The sequence below is a fragment of the Phoenix dactylifera genome, chromosome 10 (assembly GCF_051530095.1).
Source record: "Phoenix dactylifera cultivar Ajwa chromosome 10, Ajwa_hap1_PhDact_Kaust_v1.1, whole genome shotgun sequence".
In the NCBI taxonomy this organism is placed as follows: domain Eukaryota; kingdom Viridiplantae; phylum Streptophyta; class Magnoliopsida; order Arecales; family Arecaceae; genus Phoenix; species Phoenix dactylifera.
In genome coordinates this window covers 24044116-24068746 of record NC_143199.1, presented here as the reverse complement: position 1 = coordinate 24068746, position 24631 = coordinate 24044116, and the positions used below count along the sequence as shown (strand labels likewise).

At 38.6% G+C, this 24631-nt stretch overlaps 2 protein-coding genes across 4 annotated transcripts; both read right to left on the bottom strand.

Moving 5' to 3' along the window:
• Nucleotides 1-1587: 1587 nt before the first annotated feature.
• Nucleotides 1588-16380, bottom strand: LOC103716707 (shaggy-related protein kinase epsilon-like). 3 transcript variants are annotated; one of them, XM_008804812.5, is made up of 13 exons: nucleotides 16095-16380; nucleotides 12378-12632; nucleotides 12207-12299; nucleotides 11588-11647; nucleotides 11201-11473; nucleotides 11023-11097; nucleotides 7911-7967; nucleotides 7696-7836; nucleotides 6165-6215; nucleotides 5971-6066; nucleotides 5648-5731; nucleotides 2156-2258; nucleotides 1588-2062 (listed from the first exon to the last, which is right to left on the bottom strand). In XM_008804812.5, the coding sequence occupies exons 1-13, from the start codon at nucleotides 16152-16154 to the stop codon at nucleotides 2004-2006; spliced, it is 1407 nt and encodes a 468-aa protein (XP_008803034.2). In that variant the 5' UTR covers nucleotides 16155-16380; the 3' UTR covers nucleotides 1588-2003. The 3 variants fall into 3 exon arrangements, with proteins under 3 accessions (XP_008803034.2, XP_088561712.2, XP_088561713.2); XM_088705586.2 differs by lacking the exon at nucleotides 16095-16380 and adding an exon at nucleotides 13768-13922; XM_088705587.2 differs by lacking the exons at nucleotides 5648-5731; nucleotides 5971-6066; nucleotides 6165-6215 and having other exon boundaries at nucleotides 16095-16297.
• Nucleotides 16381-20270: 3890 nt separating this feature from the next.
• Nucleotides 20271-24319, bottom strand: RPD1 (Ubiquitin carboxyl-terminal hydrolase family protein). Its single transcript, XM_089925826.1, has 2 exons — nucleotides 22454-24319; nucleotides 20271-20404 (listed from the first exon to the last, which is right to left on the bottom strand). Exon 1 carries the CDS (start codon nucleotides 24194-24196, stop codon nucleotides 22889-22891), a length of 1308 nt encoding a protein of 435 aa, XP_089781952.1. The 5' UTR covers nucleotides 24197-24319; the 3' UTR covers nucleotides 20271-20404; nucleotides 22454-22888.
• Between the last annotated feature and the right edge of the window lie 312 nt (nucleotides 24320-24631).

The following is a 24631-nucleotide window of genomic DNA, read 5'->3' as shown; positions in this document are numbered from 1 at the left end:
TTCATGAAGAATTCAGCAGCAATAATAATAATAATAATTAGCATGCTCAGATTATATTAGGTCAAGTATAGGTAATCCTTGAAATTTAGGTAGGGACATAAGCTAAGCTGCAAACATGTCCGGTACGAACATCTGAATGAGGCTCTCATGTGCTGCTTTCAGGTAATTAGTGATCATTTCAAAAGAATCAACTCTGTGTTTTAATGTTAATGCATGAAGAAAATAAGAAAGCGCATAAGAAACATGTTAACAATTATGCAAAAGAATAGGACTAAGGAAGAAGAATTTACCAGTAATCTCTCATATGTTAAGCAGAGTACCAGAAAGAATATTTAACAGTACACATGGAGATTTGGCTAACCAAAGGAAGGTTGCGTGATGAGGCTAGCTACACATTTTTGAAACAGATGGTATCAAAATTTTTCTCCCCTGAAAAACCAAATGGTATAGAAATTTTTGGAGCTATTACTTAGCTCGAGAATTTCAATTCCATGAGTTACCAAAATTTTGTAATGAGGGAAAAATGACTTACAGTCTATGAAGCCAGCAGTCCTGAAAATATCTAACATCGAGTCTGTCTTGTTTGCTTTCCTTGTTTTTTTTTTCTCCAAACCAAGACACAGAAACCATGGTTGAATAACAGCAGGAGAATGTGGAAGCTATTGATGGCTATAAAAATGTCAAGCTTGATAATGGTTCAGTTTTTTCTCTAGTTTGATCAGTAAAAAGGGGTGGTGAACTATTATAGTCGGGAACACCATTTCACCTGAGGGATCCAACTGAAATCAAAAGTCAATAGCTTGCCAAAATTTTATATCAAAGAAAGACAGAAAAAAAAGTTAAATTGGGCAATAGGGTCTAAACCTAGGATATCAGGAATAATGCACAGGCAGTAATCTCCCCAGGTCTGCCTGCCAATTGCTGTCCTCTTATTAAAAAAATTGCTAGTTGAGGTAATTGAATTCTGTATTTAGATCAACAGAGATGATCAGAGGCAACTTTGGACTTAATGGACAGCAAGGCATTTGCCTGCTTGGACCTCTAAGGTGTCGAAACATTTGTTGAAGAGGTTGAACGTGGCAATAGAGGTCAGTCTAAAAGTTGATTGGCTTAACAAAGGCAAAGAAAGCCCTGATAACTTAAAATTAGTAACCTGCCTTTAATGCTATTAGATTCCAGAAAACCTTCTCCTGAGCAGGCAAAAGATGTACAGTACAGAAAGAAAAATAGAAATGTGCCTAATATACATAGATACAGATCCATATGTGTGTCATCAATCAAAGTCAAAGATCAGTCTATCATTTGAAGTTTCATGAAGAATTCCAGGCATGATGCATCATTTCCATGATAGCTTTTTAAGCATCTACTGCCTACAGTTTTTCAAGCAGTGTGGCAGAATGTCCTGTAAAGAAATCAAAAGAAAAGATGTGTAATACAAGACGAACCCCAAGTACATGATTCGGCATTTTCTTGGAGAACTTGACACCTGGACCTTTGTCGATTTGACCATGCTGTCCAACACCCTCCAGGAACTTTCATACTCCTTCAATCTTCCAATGTAATTGACCAACTAGTGAAGCTTTAGCATCTCAGAAAAGTATTCCACTTAAGAATGAAGAAAACAGTTAAGCACGATCCACCTTGAGGAAGATGGTGCAAATTTTTGGTCCTGATTATACGCAGAGTTAATATATTTACTACAACAAATGACAGAAACCACACGATAGTAGGTGACCATTAATGCCAAATACTGTACATTTTTTTTTTTGCACCTCTTTTGAGTGTTAACAAACCAAAAAGGTAAATGGGGAAAAACCAATTCAGTCGATGCTGCCCCATGAGAATGAACCTGCACAGATCCACTGCATCTGGAACCTCCATCCCTTGCTCAGAAGAACTCGTTATCTTCAGTTCTAATTGCAATCAGACAATGACTTCTGGACTTGCGGATGGATGAGCAAAATAAATTTTCCAGAGAGAACCTGTGCTGCCATTTTATGCATTTACTTCATGTTTTCAGAAATCAGGCGCTGAATCAGATCAGGTGAAGCACCACTGAGCTCTGCAAAAAGAGCAGAAAGACAGAAATGAGAATGAAAAATTTACAAACACGGATCAGAAAAGAAAATGAGAAAAAAGGCAACAACATATTTGCCTTGGGGTGTGAAATTGAATAAAGGAGGAAGGGGCTGTCCATTTGGCAGGCGCAGATTGGGGTCTCTCAACTCATCAAAGAAGGGATGCGCGCAAGCCTCCAACTGCAGTGTTCATACATCAGAAAATTTATCAAGATGTTTAAGTTGCTGGACGAGTGTTGACATCTTTTACTATAATAAATATAAGCTCCATTATAGTTATCTTACAGCTATGTAACTTAGGTTAACAACCAGATATCAACAATTAAGATTAAGGTTTGTTATTTAAAGCATGGTATTTGAAGGACATTGATCTTTCTCAACGTTTTACTGCATTGAAATTGACAAAAAATAATTGATTATATAGGTTGAATTATTTATCATAGCTAAGAAGTTGTTGAGAATATGGATCGTATAATTATATACTTTATGAGCATTGTATGTGAAGGGCCAGCCTATTGCTCCAGAATATATTGGAGCAATTGCTCCTAAAATCACATTAGCGATTTTGATTTCCTAAATCTTACTACCAAGCAATGAGACATATAATGTGAGATCCCTGGATATGTTGCATCTCTTCAATGTTTACTTCGACATCCTTGGTCCCTGCATAGTGACAGGTGTCCTGATGGGTGTAATTGGATTTTCTGCAAAATTAAAAATTTTCAACTACACCTAATTGCATGGTCTGCCGTACTGGTCGGTACGGGCCGTACGTACCGGTACCGGACAGAACCGGTACGATACAGCTATATTTTTCGGTTCTGTCCATTCGCAACCCGTACCAATCAGTACTGGCCCGTACCGACCCGATACTGGCCCGAACCGACCGGTCCATACCGGCTCCAAATTTTTTTTGGCTTTTGGCCCGAACCAGCCAAACCGGTACGATACCGGTTCGGTTCGGTACGATATCAGTACTGTACCAATAACGGCGCCCACCGGTACGTCGATATGGTCGGTACAGCAGACCTTGCCTAATTGAGTAAGTAGTGGAGTATGACCATCAAGTTCTGGTATGGGTTTAATTCAGCATTACAGCTTTGATGTTGGACTTTTGTTTAAGAACCAAAATTCCCACCAACCACATTTTTACATTTGTCCCATCGAGGAGTAGTTCACTCATGTCTATCAACCAGTTTCCATCACTAACCAATATCAGATGCCAGCATCTGTTGTGTGAATGTCATACAAACCCACCATAGGCCAGACAACCACACAGCATGAGTTCCTTTCTTAATACAATACACAGTGACACAGTCTTCAGCCATGTATAGTATTAGTCCAGCATGCTTAATTTAACTGAAACAGAATTCTTTTTTTGTAATGTCATTTCCTTCCTGACATCAAAGAACCTCTGCTTTTTCCTTTCTGCCCTCTTATCATCCATTTCAATGTAAGGCTACTTAGAAATTCTTTGGTGCCTCTAGGCGCAGTCACCAAGTCTTTCAAGCCTCGAATCTGTTATTTAGCTACCCAAACCACGCGCCTCTCTTCTCTCTCACTTTGTGGGTTTATGAGTCTTATTGGATCCACCTCTCAACCTTCATGTTCTACCTGGTCATATTCTAGTTGAAAGTCTCTTTTCCTCTAATTTCCATCATTACACTTCTTGTTCCTTATCGGCTTTCCATGTGTTTTGATTTAATGATAGACCTATTTACAACCTTGGGTATGTAACCCTGTGCGCCATGGCGATTCATCTATCTCCATGCACAGAAACACAACTTAGTGATATGAGCAGTTGGGTCATGCAGCTCATCAGCATTCCCTCCCTCAAAAGGGTATTACAAAGGGTCACCTTGATTGCTTACCCCATATATGTCAATCATCTGATTTGCATTGGCACTTGGTTGAGTCCAACAAATAGAGAGACACACAGGGCTTAGGACAGTTTATGAGATTTTCATAAATCTTTATGAGTTGTATGTACGATTAAGTAAAGCCCATGACTATAAACTAATATGTGACTACTTGTTTGCTTAGCAAGTGAACTACTAGCTAGCTTGATCTTCCACAACCAGCCCAGGTATTTCAGGAGCTGGATAGACAATTGAGAGATATTTCATAAAAATTTGATGATTTAAGCCATCAGAACGAGCTGGATGTATTGGCTACATTACACAAGAAAAGTTGTAGATCCATTGAGAATCCAAATAATATGATAGAGAATATAGTGAGCTTCAGGGAAACATAAAAGTATCCAACCTGAAGAAAATGAATGATCTAAAAGGCAGTTGTACATATATAAATGCTATGTTAATGAAAGATCTTCCATTTAAAGGGCTTAGGAGTTACTAAGCACAGAAGCTGATCTGGAGCCTTGCCTCTAATTTAATGATATTTTAACACTGCCTTAGAGAATATATTTTGGGTATACAATGCCTAAGCATGTACACAGAAACTGCAGATGTTAATGTTAATTCGTACATGCATACCCAGATTGTATACACACATAAATGCATGACACTTAATGCATATAATAGATATACACAAATGCAAACTAAGGTGTGCACTTACCTAGTGAATATTAACATTTCAGGTACATTTCATTTTACACTTAATATTTATACTTAAGTGGACAATGCGGTCTTCTCCTAGCAACTAAACCTGCCTAGGCACTGGAGAAAGCACCAATGTGATTTGGATTATCAGCCAGCATCACCTGGAGAATCCTAGTTTTCAGACAAACTGATAATTAAGCATCCTTTGAAAGTTAATGATGTAACAAAGCACGCATAAATGCATGACACTTAATGCATATAATAGATTATACACAAATGCAAACTAAAGGTGTGCACTTGCCTAGTGAATATTAACATTTCAGGTACATTTCATTTTACACTTAATATTTATGGTTAAGTGGACAGGGTGGTCTTCTCCTAGCAACTAAACCTGCCCAAGCACTGGAGAAAACACCAATGTGATTTGGATTATCAACCAGCATCCCCTGGAGAATCCTAGTTTTCAGACAAACCGATAATCAAGCATCCTTTGAAAGTTAATGATGCAACAAAGCATTATAGATCAAAGACCAAAGGTATATCAAAAAAGTCACCTCTGAACATCAGATTAAATATAAGGCATGATATAGCTACTGTATCGAGAAAAAGGGAACAAATAACTAAAAAACCTAAATGTTAATCTATGAAGAGTTTAAAAGCCCATCATTTAAAAATCCTTCGAGTGTCTTGCATATTAATGCAAAATGCACAAATAAATAGTTTGAGATGGCAAAATATGAAATACAAGTTGCCGCGTCTTACAAAACACATGGCGCATAAACTTCAGTAATGCATGCCTAAACCAAAAAGGCACCTCATCCAGTAAAGAAACAGCATGCTATAATGCTAAGGACCGAGAATCAACATAGATACGTCAAAATAGTTATATTATTATACTCAATATTGTCATTTATATTAAAAGAAAGTATCAGAACCAGTCATTGTGATAAGTGACACGAAACCTAGTTAGAGTAAGCATGTCAGGTAGATCAACAGAAGATGTCTTACAGCAGTACAGCGCAAATTTGGTGAATACTGGAGCAGCCGTGATATAAAATCAACAGCCTCAGGTGGCATCCACTTGTGGAAGAGCTGCATGTTCATATTTAGTTAGGAAACCAGCTGAAACTAATGTATGAGTGTTAACAGATGTTTTTCTTTCGTCAAATAATAGTGGGCACACCACTAATCATTTCAAAGAAATGATGCAAGCAGTGTCCAGGTCAAAACAGCCGGGACACCTCCCAAGGTTTGAACCTGGAACCTGCAAATGGAGGAGGGGTAAATTTGCAGGGTGATAGCCCCATTTGTGATGACATGATACATTTCACCTTGTGCCAAGGGCGAGCTTTAATCTGAGGAAATTTGAATTCTGTGTAGCCAGGGTTCATGCACTTAATCTCTTCTCGTGTAGGGGTACCTAAAACCTTGTATAGCAACAAAAGCCATTCAAGAACAAGTCCAAGAGAAGGAAATCAAATGCCAATTTGATAAGATGCATAAAATAGTCAAATGGATATTAGACCTTAATGATTTCCACAAGCTGATCAACACCACTCTCTCCAGGAAACAAAGGCTGCATAGATTCACTTTTAACCATCAGAGAAAATTATGAGAATGCCTAAGTTACATAATATTTATTTAAGGCAGGAAAAACTATTAGAATGCCTAATTAGTTCAAAATTATTAAAGACAGATAGAACTGCCTAAAACACTTTTAGTTACAAATGGAGATAATGAAGTCATGACAATTTTCTCAAAGCAATAGCTAACAATCTGAACAAAATGCTAGACTGATAAAGACAAAATTTTAACAAAAGAATAGGATGCAATTATATCTTCTGATTTCTGAAAGCTTAATGAATTGGCATTCTATTTATTTAGAAAACAGAAACATAAGATTTATTGATAATGCTAATGTCCATGTTAATATTCTCCCCAGCAAGGTGCACAAAAGGATGAATTATACTCATGTTCCGTAGCTTGGGGATTTGGAATTCTATGCAAAATATTATTGAATGACAATCGGGTAGATGTTAATTCACTCCACAACAAGGTTCACAAAGTCCTCCCCGAACACTTCTATCCAGCTCTGACCATGCTTCCTTCCACTTTCATTGCCACTTCAGGCCAAATTCACCTTTGAAAGCCATATTTAGCCTTCACTGCACATATGTGCAACATTTGCATTGGAGGGACATCCCTAACTCTCAACTGGAACTCCTAAGCATCACAATATTCTTTGGCATTTCTAGTTCTATCCTTCCTAAGGGGCATGTTGGAATAATTTCTCTAAAGCTCATGTCACATGGCTTGAGGTAGCATTCTATCAAGCTTGGGTATTACGTTCTGCATTCAATGCTAAGAAATGAGGAGCACCCACCGTAAGGGCCTGTTCTTTTGGGGGTAAAAAAACTTACAAGATAATCTGTATTTTTCAGGATAAGTGTTTCCCACGCAACATTAGGCAACATTTAGCATGAGAACATGGGCAAGCTGGTCATATTTACCCAACAAAGAACAGGACCTAAAGAAAAGGTCAAGAAGTAACCACCTTCCCACTGATTTAAGAATGTGGGGAGGCCCAACAAGAAAGAAAATAATAATGTGTACAGGAGCACATAACTGACTGAACTACACCCCCTTCATCTCTTTGCCTCTCCTTTCATCTGCGAACCAAAATGTGGTAAATCTTTTTCCATTTTCTTCTTTTCCTTTTTTAAGAAAGTGTAGGAGCAATAGTCCTGTTAAGTTCTCTCACTTGAAAAGAAATCAGCTGCTGCCACAATCTACAACTTTTTATCACAAATTTTCGAGTGCAGAATTATATAGCATCAAATTCAAATGTGCCGGCATCAATCAATCAACAACAAAAAAAAGATTTCCTATAGAAGAAATTCAAGGTATTATCATGTTTTACTATACCATTAAGATACATCATGCACAATCAAATTTAGTCATACTATCAAGATTGAAGAAATATTTTCAGATTCCAGAACTGAACAATCCAAAATAACAAAATCCAGCTGGATTGCTTAATTAGCACCGTATGTTACCTGTCCTAAGAGAAACTCAGCTAGAACACAACCAACAGACCACATGTCAATTGCTGTGGTATATTCTGTAGCTCCAAAGATGAGCTCGGGAGCCCTGTAGTATCGTGAGCATATATAAGATATATTAGGCTCACCTGGAACCTGAAATTGGGTCACTAAATGTTAGTTTCTCGAAAAATGGCATAGAATTATCAGCAAAAAAATAGATAGCATACCAATTTTTTGGCACTACCAAAATCACAAACTTTTAGTTGATGAGTGTGGGGATTCACCTGCAACACAATTTAACTTTTCAAACAAAGATATTGTACAAACCAACCCAGCACTGAAGTCTAAACAGATATGATGAATACACATGTTTATGTTATCAGGTTCTAGTAAAAGTTTCCAGTAAGCTCCACTTCTTGATAAGCTCCAGAAAAAAGGGGCCGCTAGAGGTGCGGAGGGGTTGCGGGAGTTGATGCACGAGGGGCATAGTCATTCCCTTAATGGGACGCAACAAAAAGTAAAAACAATGGATAGTTGGATACACTAAGACTTGATTTTAGCAGCTTTTTTTTCTTCAATAGACCTATTAAGTAAAATTCACGAACTACTCTCTTGATGCTGAATCACAAGTTTTCTCCAGGTTAACATAGATATTTATCAAAACAACAGAAAGATAGAATCTAGTCTTCAGTGACTCAGGAATATCCGTGAGAAGTTTTTTTCAGGCATTAAATTTAAGCCGCGCTTACAAAGTACGACAAATTTATTAAGTAATGATGGGAAAGGCAAGCAAGTTTCCAATAAAAGTAAGCCAATACCAAGTTATGGTACTAAACCATCCAGTTGCTATAAACAAAGTTTGTTTTACATTCAGGGGAAGACATGACATGCTAGTTGTTGGCAGCATCGTGTTCGTTTATAAGACAGATCAGTTTTGATGCTAAATTGGAATTGCAAAGCACCGCTTTTTAAGTCTAAATGTTAAGCAAATACAAATTATATGGAAACAAAACAAGCAAAAAGATGATTTTGGTGTGTAATTTAACAAGTCATGCTGACCAACTTAAGGAAAGATGTTCTAGAACAGTAAAAGGCTAAAATAATGGGTACTAGAGAGGGTTGAAGCATATGAACATTGTGTGGTGGAGATAAGAAGTTTGAAATGGACATGTGACCGATCTATGATGCGTAGGGTGAGGAACTGAGCATACCATAGGAAATATATGAATTGCATTTGTTAAGTACAACTAATGGGGAAAAGTGAGATGGTATGGATATGTACAACAAGAACTAAGAAGGCCCCAGTAAGTATTCAGGTTTATGTTAGAGGGTTTAGAAGAAGGAGCCAAAGATCAACACGACATGAATAGACATTGTGAGAAGGGATTTGAAACAGCATGCAATGGCACCAGATGAGGTCGTTAATAGTAATGATTTGTTAAGGAGATATAAAGCCAACCCCCGTAGTTGGGATAAAAATTATCATTGCCTTCACATATAATGTGAAATTACTGCTTACTCTCCTTTACATGCATAAATTCAAACATACACACATGATATCTACATATATGTTGTATATCATTGTGTCCTACAAGTTTGGAGATTTGAGAACCAAATACCATGCTGGTGTCCAACACTGAAACTTGTACCAATATCTGAGCAACATAATCAGGAATAAATCCTTCAGTTAATTCAATAATGCTATATGTTGGATGTGAATGATAAAGAAAACATTTTAGATTATGTTTGATGTTGGGCAAAGGTGCACCAGATCTAAGCTATTAATATGGCTCCACATATTACATCACTTAGTGTGTGCATGAAGAGAGTTGGAGCACATGTTTTGGAGCACATGACCTAATTTATAGCTAGAGTTTAGCACCACGATGTCAAGAGTTGGCACTAAAGGGCACAACACGTAAAAGGATAAAAAGAACACAGGAATCAAGCACACAGCAGGAAAGAAGGACAGAGAAGGACCAGAAACACCAAAGACCATAGGAAGATGTTAATGGATTACCTATGACTTGTCAATAATATCTCCATAGATCAAAGAATTTGGATTAGGACATAGGAGAAAGCATGCGCTACGCAAAACCAAAATTACCAATAAGCAACATCCTAGTGTGTGGGAATAACAAACATCCAAGAAAATAGCTAGGAAAGGCAACAGATTGAATTGGGCATAGTACAACTCAACAAAGCATCCTATAAACGTGTGCGCGCCTGACCTTATCTTATAGCAAAGCAGCATAAATTATTCAACTTGCGTCAGATGGTGCCTTTTTAAGTTGAATGGACTAACTGCCAAGATCTAACGCACCCAAACCTGACCTGGCATAAATTGTTAATATTTATGCCGCCAATGGGCGGTAGCATAAGACCTGGCATAAATTGTTATGTTTAAGCCGACATGTTTATCTCAAACTTACCTAACTCAAATTCATTTGACCTGTATCCAATCTAAAATAGGCTCAAGTAGTTTACCAATTAAGTCAAAGTTTTGTCACCTGAAGATTTAATTAAAATAATGTCATAACGGGACCCCAAGATATGCAAGCATTAGCATTAGTATGGATGGCAAATAATGTACTACAAGCTATCGAAAATAAACAACCTTCCATATAACTCTAACAAAATATGTCAGAGGTTTCAGACCAGGCTCCCCAAATTTCAAAGTATGGGCATGGCATTAAATTATTTAACAAAGGTCATCAAATGAAAGGGTAGCCAAACAAGATTAAGTGTCAAACAATAAAATTTCTGAAGTGCAAGATTGAAACAACCCATCAGATCTAAATAACATATGCATTTGCTCAACATAGGCAATTGCAAACACGATTATTTTTATAGTTAAGATTAGGTAACTCATCCCAGTTCCTGATTACAAAATCACTCTCAGAAGTTATTCTCTCCCTAGGCAAAGGTGGAACAAAAGCAACTGAACTAGGTGCAACATATGGCATTCTTAATTGTAAGATTGGCCCCACATTGGTTCTTTGACCCATTATAAAAGTGAAGAAAAATGAGTTGCAATACTCCTTAGGCATAAATTTAAGTAAGTCCACACATGTACATATATATAATAGAAATACTGACAGAATACTGATACTTCAAATGACAAACATATCCATATCAAACTAACTATTGATTTTTATCAATCATGTATTAAAAATTATCTTGAATACTTATCTGTAAGGCATCTCGGCCATAAGTTAGTTAACCATTGCAACATAGATGACCGGAATGGCACATCAATGTTTACACACTCCATTAGATGGCCAAAACAACAAATTACATGATGTGATTACATAGAAACCGCATGAGTCAATTTCTTACCAATAAATTTTGTGGCTTAATGTCACGATGGCACACCCCAACAACACCATGCATGTAAGCAAGAGCACGACATATCTGCAGAATGTAGAATATAAAATATAGTGTGTGATAATGAAGGTATGTAGGCAGATAGCATTCTTAGAGAAAAAATAAATAAGTGGACAAAAAGAGTGTCCACCTGGTATGTATAAAGTTGCACATAAATGAGAGGCATATGCTGGTTCATCCGATGATAATGTCTCGCAACACGATAAACAGTCTCAGAAACATACTCAAGTACAAGGTTCAGGTACACTTCATCTTTTTCGGTGGTTGAAAAGAAGTAGTTCTTTAGTTGAACTACATTAGGATGGTCAAGTAATTGCATTATTTGAAGTTCCCTGTTCTTATATCTCTTATCCTGCAGAACCTTCTTAATGGCAACTGCTTCCCCTGTTCCAAGGCATTTAGCCTGCAACAGATAAACATTATCAGATGTCAAAACCATAGCAAAGTAAATTAAAAGAAAATAAAAAGGAAATGCTATGAAAAGAAACTCAAAATTCTGCAAATCACAATTATGTACCTGAAGAACAACACCAAATGAACCAGTGCCAACCACACGGTCTGCCATGTATGAGATTGTCTGACATCCAATCAATAGAGAAATGATTAAATTAGTTAATGAAGTTTTGATTCCAAGTAACCACAGATCATATGCTAAAAATTAGCAATCAAAAGAGGCAACAAGAGATTACTAGAAGATATGTTGAATTAAAAAAAAAAGCTCTATGATATTGCAGTTAGCCATTTTAATAATGAACCCAGGTCAAACCCAGCAGCATGCCAGCATCATAATCATACTTAGCTGACTTCAAAACCAATAAAATGGTCAATTCCTAGCAAATTTAGAAGTTCATAAGATATTTCAGTAGAAGAAAGGGAAAAGATGAAAAAATCAATTTTCATGTACATTATTAAAACCAACAACCAAAAAGAACTGAAACACAGTCATTCTAAGGTATGACATAGGAAAGAAGAAAACCCTAGCTATATAGGTAAAGATTTCGAGAGTTAAGATCGGCTTATAAGCAACTGGCAGAAAAGATAGTAGTGCAATTTCAACAAGTTAGTGAAGTAACAGGTACAGGAGCGAGAAAGGCAGAACATGCATATTAACTTAAGCCAAGGAAAGTGTGGAACACCTGTTTAGGCTGGCCATTTTGACCACCTATTGTTGTTGTGATCAAGTGGCCTGTTTCAGTCGACTTTCCTTTTATAACTGTGGCTTTCACATCCTGCAAGAATTATAGCATCAATTGAGGAAAGTAACTATAAGTACATGTTTAATAGTTGAAAAGGGCACAGAAAACAACCTTATCATTGTGTCCATCAGCCTTATCATTTCTGATTGTCATTTCATGCATTTCCTTTGATAGCTGATCAATACCTGCATTTTTAAGTCTGGTTGTAGGACCTTTACTGGATGTGCTTGCATCAGAATCCAAGTGAGCTGAAGTTGTAAGCTGCTCGAGACCCATAGCTTTGTTTTCAACCACAGAGTGTTCAGTACATTCTTTCCCTTCTACATCTTGCTCAACCTTTACCTTTTTCATGCTAGAGTCCCCACCCTGGTAACAAGTTTGCAGGGTTAGGAGGAAAGAAAAGCCAAAATCATTAGTTTTTGAATGATCCTAGAAAGTTAAAAATGAAAGCATATCTTCTGTGGATTGTAAAGATTGTTGGTGCTAGGTGGTATTTATCAATTTACAAATTTGCTGGTAAGGTCTGTAGCCACTTCCTTTATCAAGTTAAAGGGCTCCCTGTGCTAACCCCAGTAAGTGTCAGCCTTCTGACTACGTAAACTATTTCCACCCAACTACTCTCTACTTCTCTCAGGCTCCCTAACACCCTTTATGCTCAGATTAGAAGAATGAAGAGCTTATTATTTGGATATAAAGCAACTTTCGGAAATGAAGTTGCTCTATATCGGTGTCCAAGGGACCATATGTTTCTTAGGCAAAAGGTGAGCACTTAAGAAGAACCTAAGCAGATTGTATTAATCAACTAAAATTTCACTAATATTTATAAAGATATAAAAACTAGAAAATCAAGAAAAAGCCAGAAGCAGAACTACCAAATGATAATAAAGACAAATTAAGCATTTTATAAAGAATTAGCTCAACTTGTTGTTGTAGCTAAGCTATAGCTTTAGCACGGCAGGAGAGAGACAAGGCGGCTTATAACCTACCTAACACCATACCAACCTAAACTAAGACCCAACTAGCCCCTAAGATAGTCCAGTTTCCAGACCTAACCTGCCTGGACTGCCTTACCTAGGCAGACTGCTTGCACAATGGATGTCGGGGGTGTAGTGAAAAAAATGAATTTTCTCTTCTTTTTAGTGGAATGAAGTGAAGGCCCCGTGCCTAGCAAGTGGTTAAACCTTATATAGGAGCCATGTAGTCAGCCAGCCCCTAGAAAAAGGAGCTGCAGACTCACCTGAGCCTCAGTAACCTAGATGCATTCTGAAATACCGATGTAAATAATGCCTGAACATCATTTCTACTAAGTCCTCATCGTACATTGACCAAGTAAGATTTTAAATCTTTACTGAATTGCAGACTTGTCAGCTCACTCTATTGCGCAAAAAAAAAAAAACCGCAACCTCCCTCAGTGCCATGGTAGAGATACCCTTATATCACCAACTATATAATTTGATATTTATTTAATCTATAGACTGCACTACTATTTTTATTCGCTCACCAAAGAATTAGCCACTGCTCCACAATACTTCTGAAACCTACTTCAAGTTCAAGCAAGGTAAAACTGCACATGAATCAAGAGCATCTTTATGCAATAAACTCTTCAGTTGCAGCTTCCCTAGCATTCATGCATTAGAAATTATGAATCAGCAACACCTGTCACAGTAAATGAATATCAAAGTGTTGCAGTAGATGAATATCAAAAGGCTTTTTCCAACACATTAGGAAGATTTTGAAGGCCATCTCTGATTCTCTATAATCCCCCTGAATCAGTAGTTGGAAATTCATGGTCATGTAGCAGCACCCACAAAACACCTCAATAAGAAATAGCGGATTTAACACAGTTACCACTCTATGATTTGAAGGCATTGACATCTTAGGGCACTAAAAAAAGTGATTGACAATTGTGAAACAAACAAAGATCTTATGATATTGAAAACCAGCCTACTTCCTTTTAGTTTGACCTAGAAACTACAAGATACTTCATAATTTGATTTAGAAACTACAAGATGTTTGACTTAGAAATTACTTGGTTTTTAGACCTTCTTTCAAGATGCTTATTTTCCGATAAGATCAGCACATAGATAGATTAATGTATTGATCATAGAAAAGTGTGAACATAAAAAAACTTTACAAGTTACTATTGAATGGATAACCAAAGGAATCCTAGATCGGTAAACAAAACTTGAAAAGCTTAGGGGTTCTGAAAGTGCAATGATGGAAAATCTTGACAACAAGCTGCTAAAAATAAAAATCAAGTTACCATGATACGAGAAAGCTGTAAAAGTCTATTCCTCCATAAGGTTGGAATATAATTGGGCAATAGTGAAATCAAAGCACAGGATTTTTAGAAAATGTTTTGTGGGAGCAAGCAAGCGTCATAACAGTATGTGATTTACAGTAATTTAATCCAAAGTCGTGTTGTACCAAAATGTTTTGGTTATTCAATAGAGAGATAACACTAATTAAATCACTTTATGATAGGTAGGATTAGTTTTCTATCACTAAAATTTTTCATTCAAAATATTTAGTCTTAATTGTCTGAAGAACCTAAAAAGTTTCAAAAGCTTCTAAGGCTTGCGAAGGCATAAGGTTTCATGTATATTGTATAGTTGCTGTTCAGAAAGTTCTTCAAAGAGTGGAATTCTACAATATGGAGTATTATGAGGTTAAAAAATGTCTAGGATTGATTGGACTATGCAAGGATGTGCTCATGTAGAGTAAAATTTCGACGATTCATAGTGTATGGTTGATGAATATTTCTTATCATTTATCTAGTGCAGGAAGATCCAAAAAGAAGAAGAAGAAGAAGAAGAAGAAGAAGAAAGGAAGAAAGGAAGAAAGAAATAAAGGAAAATATACAATTTTTCTTTGTTCCCTTCTTCTGCACATTTGAACTGAAAATGATCAGATTGCACTCTTCCCAATTTACATCACTACCGGGAAAACATAGAAATTAATAAAACGTCATCTTTTGTCTAAAGAAGACATAAGTTTTTTGCAAAGAATGATAGGATATTTATATTAATCATCTTCAAGACTTTGCATAATGATTGAAACCTCAAGCTACAATGCATTCAAATATTTGATCCCAGGATTTTTATCATTATTAAGACAAGCAGTAGTCCAAAGAGCAAAAGCGATGCCTTGGATCAACAACACCACGAGCAAAATGGTCATCCTATGATTTAGAAACCAAACAAATAATTAACATTAGACATCTAAAAGAGCATTGCAGTGTACAATTCGAGCACTTTGTATCTTCCAATTCAATTGTTACAATCCCACCAAATTTCTTCTCATCAAATATATGCCATCTTTTGGAAATTCCTAGAGCAAATCATCTCCAAAACGTGGAATTACCATTTTCTCCAAGAAATGATTCAATAGTGCAAATAAAACAATAGTAGACGTAATACCTTAATAGAAAAACGATATGTCAAAACCATGACAGAATTCGTGACAAAAATCAATTTTCTCAAGAAAATATCGTGAAATATTAAATTTTTTTAAACAATTCCGTAATGACGCACATTCTCCGGAAAAGAAGCCAAGACGAAAAAGGAGGCATCCGTAAAATCAACCAGCTTTCAATAAATACATCATAAACCAACAAACAAAAAGGTTCATTTAACAAGCAAATACGGCCGAAAATATTTAAAAAATTGCAATTTTCCGCTATTAGCATCATCAAATCCATGTCTTCAGCTCAACATCAAACACAAATGATCTTGGAAAGCAATGCACCTTTCCCCATACCAAAATGGGCAAGAAACATCGATATATAGACGAAGAAAACAAGAAAACAAAGAAGGACGAGGAACTCACGGGATCCGAGACCGAGGAGCGGCCAGACGCGATGCTCTTGAGGCGCCGCATCACGTTCATGGCTCCCCCCTTCCCGCAGTCGCGAAACCCTAGCCCTCCTCCAGTCTTCCTCCCCTCTCTATCTCTCCCCCCTCCTCCTCGCCCTCCCAAGCCTCCGAGAAGAGAAGAGAAGAGAACAGAAGAGAAGAAAACTAAAAAAATAAAAAGACGAGGGTTTCTCCGCTTCCTTTCTTTTTTCTATTTTATTTAATATTTCTTTCTATTTCTTTTTTTTCTTGCGGTCAATGCGTGGGAAGGCCCCATCCCCCAATCATTCCCCATGGGAATCGTACCGCGAGTCCGGAGCATCGGAGAGCCGTCGATCGAAAATTATCCAGGATCGGACGACGGAGGAGGATGGAAGCTTTCGCTGGAGCGCCCTCGGAGGCACCCTTTGTGGTTGGTGGAAATGATTTTTAATTCTTTTCATGTTAAAAGGAAAAGCGCGCGTAGGAAGCAGTCGCATAGTTCTTACTTTTATACGGTGCTAAAATTTGCAATGGCGAGTTGGCGACAGTTGTATTCTTAGATGCTCAAAAGTAGTGAATTGTTAAGCAAGGAAGGTGAACAATAAGATTCAATCTTAAATTGTATAGTGCAAGAGTCATCTTATCGATATCGAACCTCGTACTGATGTCACACTATCATAGTATCAATACAATACGATTTACGGTACGCCGCTAATACCGGTACCAGTACCAAACCGGTACAATGCAGTATATCTGATACCATCCGGTACGGTATGGTACAGCATATCATGGTATAATATGTAGAGCAAAACAATAAGAATCCAATCTTAAATTGTATAATGTGTAGAACGGCATGCTATACAGAGTAGATGCTGACCTAAAATTTAGAACAAATATCAAACAAATAACAAAAAAAATAAAAAAATAGAATAAAAAAATGTCTAATTAAAAAATTAACAATACGAAAAAATTCTCTCTAATATTTTTTCAAGAAAACAACTCACACTCTCTTTTATCCTAAAGTCGTTAAAACTAATGACGAACTACAAGAATCCTAATAGAATTAGGAATTGGCGATGAATCTCAACATAATGTTGGCCATAAAGTTTTTTTTTGATTGTAACTAGGATCTTGATTATAATGTTAGATAAGTATAGCACCAATTAGTATCCTTCTTTTACCAGTGCTCCACCCTTGTAGTCCAAATCAAGCACGACAAGTTTGAATGTCAAATATAACATTGGTCTTGAGGGTGCCACTGAAGGAAGACTGAGAAAAACCGATATTTTAGTCATGGATGTTTGTGATTGGCATGATGATCCTACCCATATACTACATTGGGTCCATCACATATGGCCATGATTGGAAAATCGGCTCGAGGTCTAAATTAGAGGAAATCCAAACATAGTGCAAATCTCCAAATTGGAGAAAATCGAAATTTGGTGTAAATCTCTAATTATTTGTTTGTTTGGTAGGAGGGAGGTGAACCACCCTAACAACTCAAAAACTAAAAATTTATACATCCTTTAAAAAAAGCCAGCATTTCGTAGATATGAGCTCAGAATAAAGAAACCCTAGCATAATTATCATCATTTACATGTTGACCCGATAACCAGTCTGCCGACTAGCTTTCTCCATGAAAGACATAATAGGCTTCGAAGAAGGGCAACAATCCAATCAGCTTAATTAACATCTCTAAGTAGATGGTCCTAGCGGCGTTCAGTATTAGGTGGCTCGTTAATCCATTTAATTATGGTGTTATAATCACCTTCAAGCCATATCAACCTAGCATGCAGAAGATTGCAGACCTTCATGAAGCCCTCCCAAGCAAAACCCTTGAAGTGGCCAATGGAACAGATGAGGCATTGAAGGTCCGGGAGCTTACCAGAATGGCTTGGCCATGGTAGTTCCTAAATCCTGAAATGAATCCCACTCCGGCTTTCTGGCTCCTCACAGAACCATCAAACCCTGAAAAGAATCCCATGAGAAGGTGGTACCCTACCAACCATTAAAGGAGGGTAAGTAGCAGACAAGCAGATCTTTTTTTATTACCAAAACGCCAAACCTGTCATGAACTTTGAACCATTCTTTGTAGCTTTAGTTTGAGATCAATCTTAATCTCCACAGCGGTCTTGTAAGTGTTAATCTTAATTTCAATTGCGAGTTTGCTTTAGATTTCCTTGCTAGTCTCTCAGACTCTCACCAATTCAAGTCTGACCCTAGGTTCCCAAAGCCAATCTCTACAATTAGCATTAAGTTTTGTGTCTCTCTTTTTTCTTGCTGAACTAAATTTTCTGAAAAAAAAAAAATTTACAGTATTCTCATATATTTAGGTTTAGTTCTAGCCTTACCTACATACTGATCTTTATCTTGCATTCCTAACAATTTTTTCTTCATACATATCAGTAACTCACAGTATAATACACATGCATATTCATATGAATACAATTTATCTTTCACACATCATGGGGGACAAGAATGTAGCAAGCAGCAAAGTGTGCAAGAAACAAAGTTTTAGACAGCAAAAAAGAACAGATTTTTCTCTGTTCAATGGAGCTTCGACGCACTTGATGTGGATAGAATGAGCTGAAAGAGGAATCACAACAGAGACAAAACAACAATAGAGAAAGGGATTCTTATCTACATATTGGAAAAAGGGAACATTTATATACAAGATATTAATAATGTGCGTGATATAATGATGTTAACCATTAGCTGTTTTATAACAAATGAACTCATCAATTTCAATAACATTTTTTCTAATCCAATTATGATAGTTTGACAATACATGCGGAACTCCAAATTGCAAAAGATGCATATGCTGAATGGAACTACCGATGAATGTACAAAAGGAAGAGGGCTTTTGATGAATAAGAAAGGAAAGGCTAAATAATGAATAATGATCAAATTATAATTGAAAAAAGAGAAGCGCATAATTTTCACTAAATGATTTACATAAACAAATAATGTTGTCAATAATCCAGTTTAGAAACAATTAAACTAATTAAAGCGCATGTGTATTAGTATATGGAACCAACCTCCAGCTCCATTGCATTAGGTTCATCACACAAGATAACGACTTTAGGAAACAGCTGAAAAGGCGTCATGTGTATTTCTTTCAGTGTATTCCTTTTGAAAAGATCCATAAATGGATGCTTTGAAGGCTTTTAATATATTGCTAAGCTCCACATGCAGAAATAATTTTGAACAAGAAAAGTAAATTAGTTCAGGCATAAAGCAAGCAATCTCTTTGGTTTTCTTCACGGGTATACTCCTCTATTTACAAATAGGGGCCCTGGTTTCGAGTCCTAAGCAGTGTTATCCTCAAGATCTCAACCCAAGTATCTCCTTCCTATTCTTAAAAATAAATAAATAAATAAGCAAATAAGCAAATAAATAACCTCTTTGGCAATGCCATTTATTACACATATTTACATCTCATGAGCCCTGTGATTTGAGTGCCCCGAAGATTTTTATCCAGTGGAACACCATCTGCCATGACACACCCAGAGACTAAATTAATGTAAATGGCATGAAGCTTAAAAAGTATTTTGTATCCATCCTACGATACACTGCCACTGTACTGTAAAGTGAAAGCATATGAATAACAGAGGAATGTTTTGCTTGATAAGGTCTCTCTGACAAAGGAATGCAAATTATGTTAGTGATAAGTTTTATTTCAATCAACCATGCTGATCTTGATGGTGCCAACTGGTTCTATGTACCACTGCAGGTTAGATGCCTGTTATTTGGGTTCAAATCCTACCTTCATTACACCTCATGATCTAAATAAATTCATGGGTATCGCCCATCTTTCTCTTCTTCTTATACAAAATAAAATAAATAAAATAAAATAAAATCTTTTGCAGTCATCACATATTTTAAAAACAACACTTATGGCACAACCCCTAGCATGAAAATCTTTTTGTTATGCTGCATCAGGCATACTCAAACAACCAAAACAGTTATTATGTATTGGGAGAAGCAAACACATAATCCTTAGTGAAAAAACTCCATACAATTAAGAGAAGGCTAGCTTATAGTTAGCCTAAACAGTTGCACAACTTATGATCTTTAACTTTAAGATGAGTGATGAATCATTCAACAGATGCAAGTAATTTCTGGAACCATGTAGCTTGACAAAAGATTTTGTTATTGATTAAAATAATATAATGATATTCAAAAAGGATACCCTTTACCAGATGAGAGGGGATGCTTGAGACACTTAAATCAGGCTTGGAGCTTTGGGCCAAATAAGCCACCATGCTTGAGCATATTTGAGCTCATCCTCCAAATACCAAGCTGTAAAAATTTTGGCATTTCATGTTTGACAACAATAAATGGTCATGTGGTAGCCAGAAGAAGTAATAAAGAGTGGATGGCAGGGGTTGTCTGCTCATTAAAGAAAAGACTCAACATTCCTTGTATTCAAAGCAGGATAGCTTAAATCAGAAGAAAACCAGCCTAATTTTTGATAAAATTTACATCTCTAATCTGAAAATACAGTTCTTTTTGACAGTTCATGCACTTGGACTTATTTGAGACCGGAATTTGCATTATTAGAAAGAAATATCCAATGCGCACGAGTAACAGGGGACAACACATAATGCATAAATTTAAAGTTAGTAGGTAATCTAGACTTATCAAAGCAGATAATAAATCAGACTGTCTTGTTCAGTATCAGTAAACTTATGGTTGCATCAGAGATAAATATGACTTGATAGAAAATGGGTCCAGGATTCTTTTCCACCTCCTGAAATCACATCCTTCCTGCAATTTTTTGGTCAACTTTAGCTCAAACTCAGAGCAATCCAACCATCTCAAATAATATATTATGCATGAAAGCAGTATTCTCAAAGAATGAAACCGATGCATGCCAAAAAGAATGATCTTCGGCATCAAGTCCCTTTCAAACCAGAGACTTGCTTCAAGCCTATAACTTTGAAATTTCTCTCACTCTTCTGCTCAGACCGGGAAAGGAATTGCAAACCATATTTTTGACCCTGTCGGATCCCCCAGCGAGAATCCTCATCAAATAATAATCTTCAAATGTTCCAAAATGGCCATTCAAGGCACCCAAGACCACCATCAAGTACTCTTCAACCTGCATAGAATCCAATTACTCACTCAACAAACTGAGACTCCCGAATCAGAACACCTGCTGTCCGCATCTACACTTTCTCAACCATCCCAGTCCCCAAAGAAATCCCTTCCAGCACCACCTACAACACCAAACCCATAGCCAAGTCCCCCATGTTGCCATTCCACTAACTCATTTTCCTTTCCCTAATTTCTCGTGGCATTTCCCAGCCTTTGAAATTTTATGATACTCAATCTTTTACCTTACTGTTAGACTTCTTTTCCTACTAACTACTATGTCATTAATGTCTAGTACAGCTTTCAAATAGGTAAAACACTTTAGGGTATATATAGAAAGACTGAGGTTAAGAGTATCAGCAAGCCAAATAATGTCATTGACTGAAATTGGTGCATGAAGATGCATGCTGATGTCTGATGATGACGTTAAGGCCAATAGTAGAACATTGGAAGTTAGTTAAGGAGAATGTGAAAGCGCAAATGTGGGTGGTGCATGCAAAAGTTGGCTGGAAAAATGATGTAAGCCTATAATTCGACCAGATTTTGGAATAATATCCAATGCAAAGATGGGAATGAATTAGCTTGCACAAGTGTATAACATTTGGTCCTTTATACAGATTTCAGTCTCTCTATTGCCTCACCATCCTATACCCTCCCCTCACAATTGTCAAAGGTGTGTGTATGTATATATATACACACAAATCACCTTGAATAACATTTTGAATCTGATCATAATTTAGTTATCGTGTACTAGTCGGGTAGTTACCATCTATTCTCAGGACCCGTTTTATCAAGTATAATCCAAGTACTGCATCAACAAATCAGCTTCAAGAGAAGATGTGCTTTGATCCATTCACATACTGTAAAAAAGATGCTCTAGTTGTATAGACAATGATAAGTGGCCAGTTCTAGAAAATATGTCTGTGAAGTTTTCAAACAAAGTTGAGGTTCCTGATTACTAAGCAGTCTAAAAGTTCATAAAGAGAACTAGTACACGTATAAGAAATACTTCAGATGAATAGCACACAAACGGATGTGATGGCAATTTGAAAGACCAGAATCTCTCTACAAACAAAATAATGCAAATAATGCAATTAACTACTTTCTTTCACTAAGTCATGTTAGGAATGGAGAAAAAATTTGGTTACAAAGGGATGATGAATAATACACAATTTTAAAAGGGAATCGGTAATGTAAACCTATCAAAGTAAATAATCTAGGAGACAGTCTTTTTCAGTATCACAGTAAACTCACAATAACACTCTGCCGGCATCATAGATAAATATGACTCAATCAGAAATGGTCCCAGTAACCTTCTCGCCGCGTTCTGCAATCAAATCCCCTTCTTTGCAAATTTTGTCAACGTTAGCTCAATCTAGTCATTTTGAATAACTTATCATGTGCAAGAGCATATCCCCAGAGCATGAACTAGATGCGCGCACCAAAAAGAACAATATTTGGCGTCAGCTCCTTTTCCACAAACTTGCTCCAAGCCTCCAACTTTTATACTTCTCTTACACAACTCTTCAAACTTGAACAGAGGAATTGCCCTCAAGATTCAATCATGTCTGATCTTCCAGTGAGAATCCTCATCAAATAATAATCATCTTCAAGTGTTCTATTACAGCAATTCAAGCCATCCAAGACCTCCATCAAGTGCTCCTTCAACCCAATATAGAATCCAATGATTCACTCAACAAACTGAGACTCGACACCTGAATCAGAACCGCTGCTGCTTCCCTCGTCTTCATTTTCCCTGCCATCCTGATCCCCAAAGAACTCCCTGCCGACGCCGAAGCCATTTCCACCCCTCCCAAGACTTGTCAGCATTCTATCGAAATTAGCCTTTTTGGGGCTCAGCAGCAGCAGCTCCGCAAGATTCTTCCTTGCCAGATAAATCTCATTTGGTTCCGCCAGCTCCCGCTTTCGGTATGCCTCCCTCAAGAATATCGTGTGCAGCTTCCCCTGGTTCCCCCTGGTCGAAATGTAGAATATCCCCTGGTGCTGCAGCAAGAACTCTTTGAGCTTCTTCGGCAGCCCCATCGCCTGCCGGAACTGCGCGATCCTCTCCAGCGTCATCCGCTTCTCCACCGTTAGCGACAGCAACTCATGGATCATGGCAACCGCCCGCTTCTCCATCCGGCGCTGCGCCTCGAGCGAGCGGAGGTCGTAGCCGGAGACGTCCTCGTAGGGGGACCAATACGGCAGCCGCTGCCACTTCCAGACGGCAATGCGGTAGTACTTGCCGATCTTGAAACCCGGCGGGAAGTTGATGAGGAAGGCGAAGCGGGCGTCCTCGGCGTCGGCGCCGCGGGCGCGGTACTCGCGCTCGCGCGCGCGCTCGATGGCGCAGACGGTGAGGTCGGCGGGGGGGTCGGAGACCTCGACAGCCTCGACGAATTTGGAGCGCGGGTCGTCGGAGGAGGAGACGAGGCGGAAGAAGGAGGGGTGGGCGAGGACGACGGATTGCTCGAAGTCGTCGGGGAAGCCGAGATCGCGGCGGGCGAGGCGGAGGTGCTCGAGGCGGAGGCGGCAGGCGGGGGTGGCGAGGAGGAGGAGCTTGCGGAGGCGGAGGACGGCGGCCGGGAGGGCGGCGGAGACGGCGGCGGACTCGAGGCGGAGCTGGGCGGCGGCGCGGGGGGTAAGGCGGGCCCAGAGGACGCGCTGGACGGGGTGGTCGAAGACGTGGAAGACGTGGGGGTGGCGGAGGAGGAAGCTGCCGGCGTCGTTGGGTGGGAGGCCGAGGTGGCGGCGGGCGAGGGCGTCGAGGCGGGAGACGGGGAGGGCGGCGCCCGGGTGGGAAAGGATGAGATCCTGGAGGCCGAGGGCGCGGCGGACCTTCTTCTGGACCTCCATCAAATCGTCGAACGCGTGGTCGCGGACCCGCTGGAGCTTCCGGGGGAGCGTCGTCGACTGGGACATCCACCGGGCGGCGGAGGCGGTGGATTGGAAGAAGGGATGGATTTGGAATCTCCCCCAGTGGGAGAAAGACGGCATTTTTTTCCTCGAAGGTTCAGGTTTTAGGACTCGGGGAGGAAGAGATGGAGGTCGGGATTGGGGGGAGGATGGTTTTCGTTTGGTTTTTGTCTCCTGGAACGATCGAGCCTCGGCCGAGGTCAGTTTGGAAGAGATTCACCCGACCAGGATGATCAGAATTGATCAAGCCCAATTTTGAAATCATTTTGTACGAAGAATATAGTGCTACGGTAGAGATAGGGCTGCAAATGGGTCGGGTCGGGTCGGATCCTGAGTGACCCCGACCCGATCCGGTTTTCTGTTTGGATCTTAATTTTGGACTTAGACCCGACCCGGTTGAAATTCGGGTCGGGTCGGGTCGGGTCAATGCCGACCCCGACGGGTCATTCGGGTCGGGTCGGATTCGGATCCGATCGGGTCCAGGTCCGGTCGGGTCCATGAGATGAACAAGTTTTA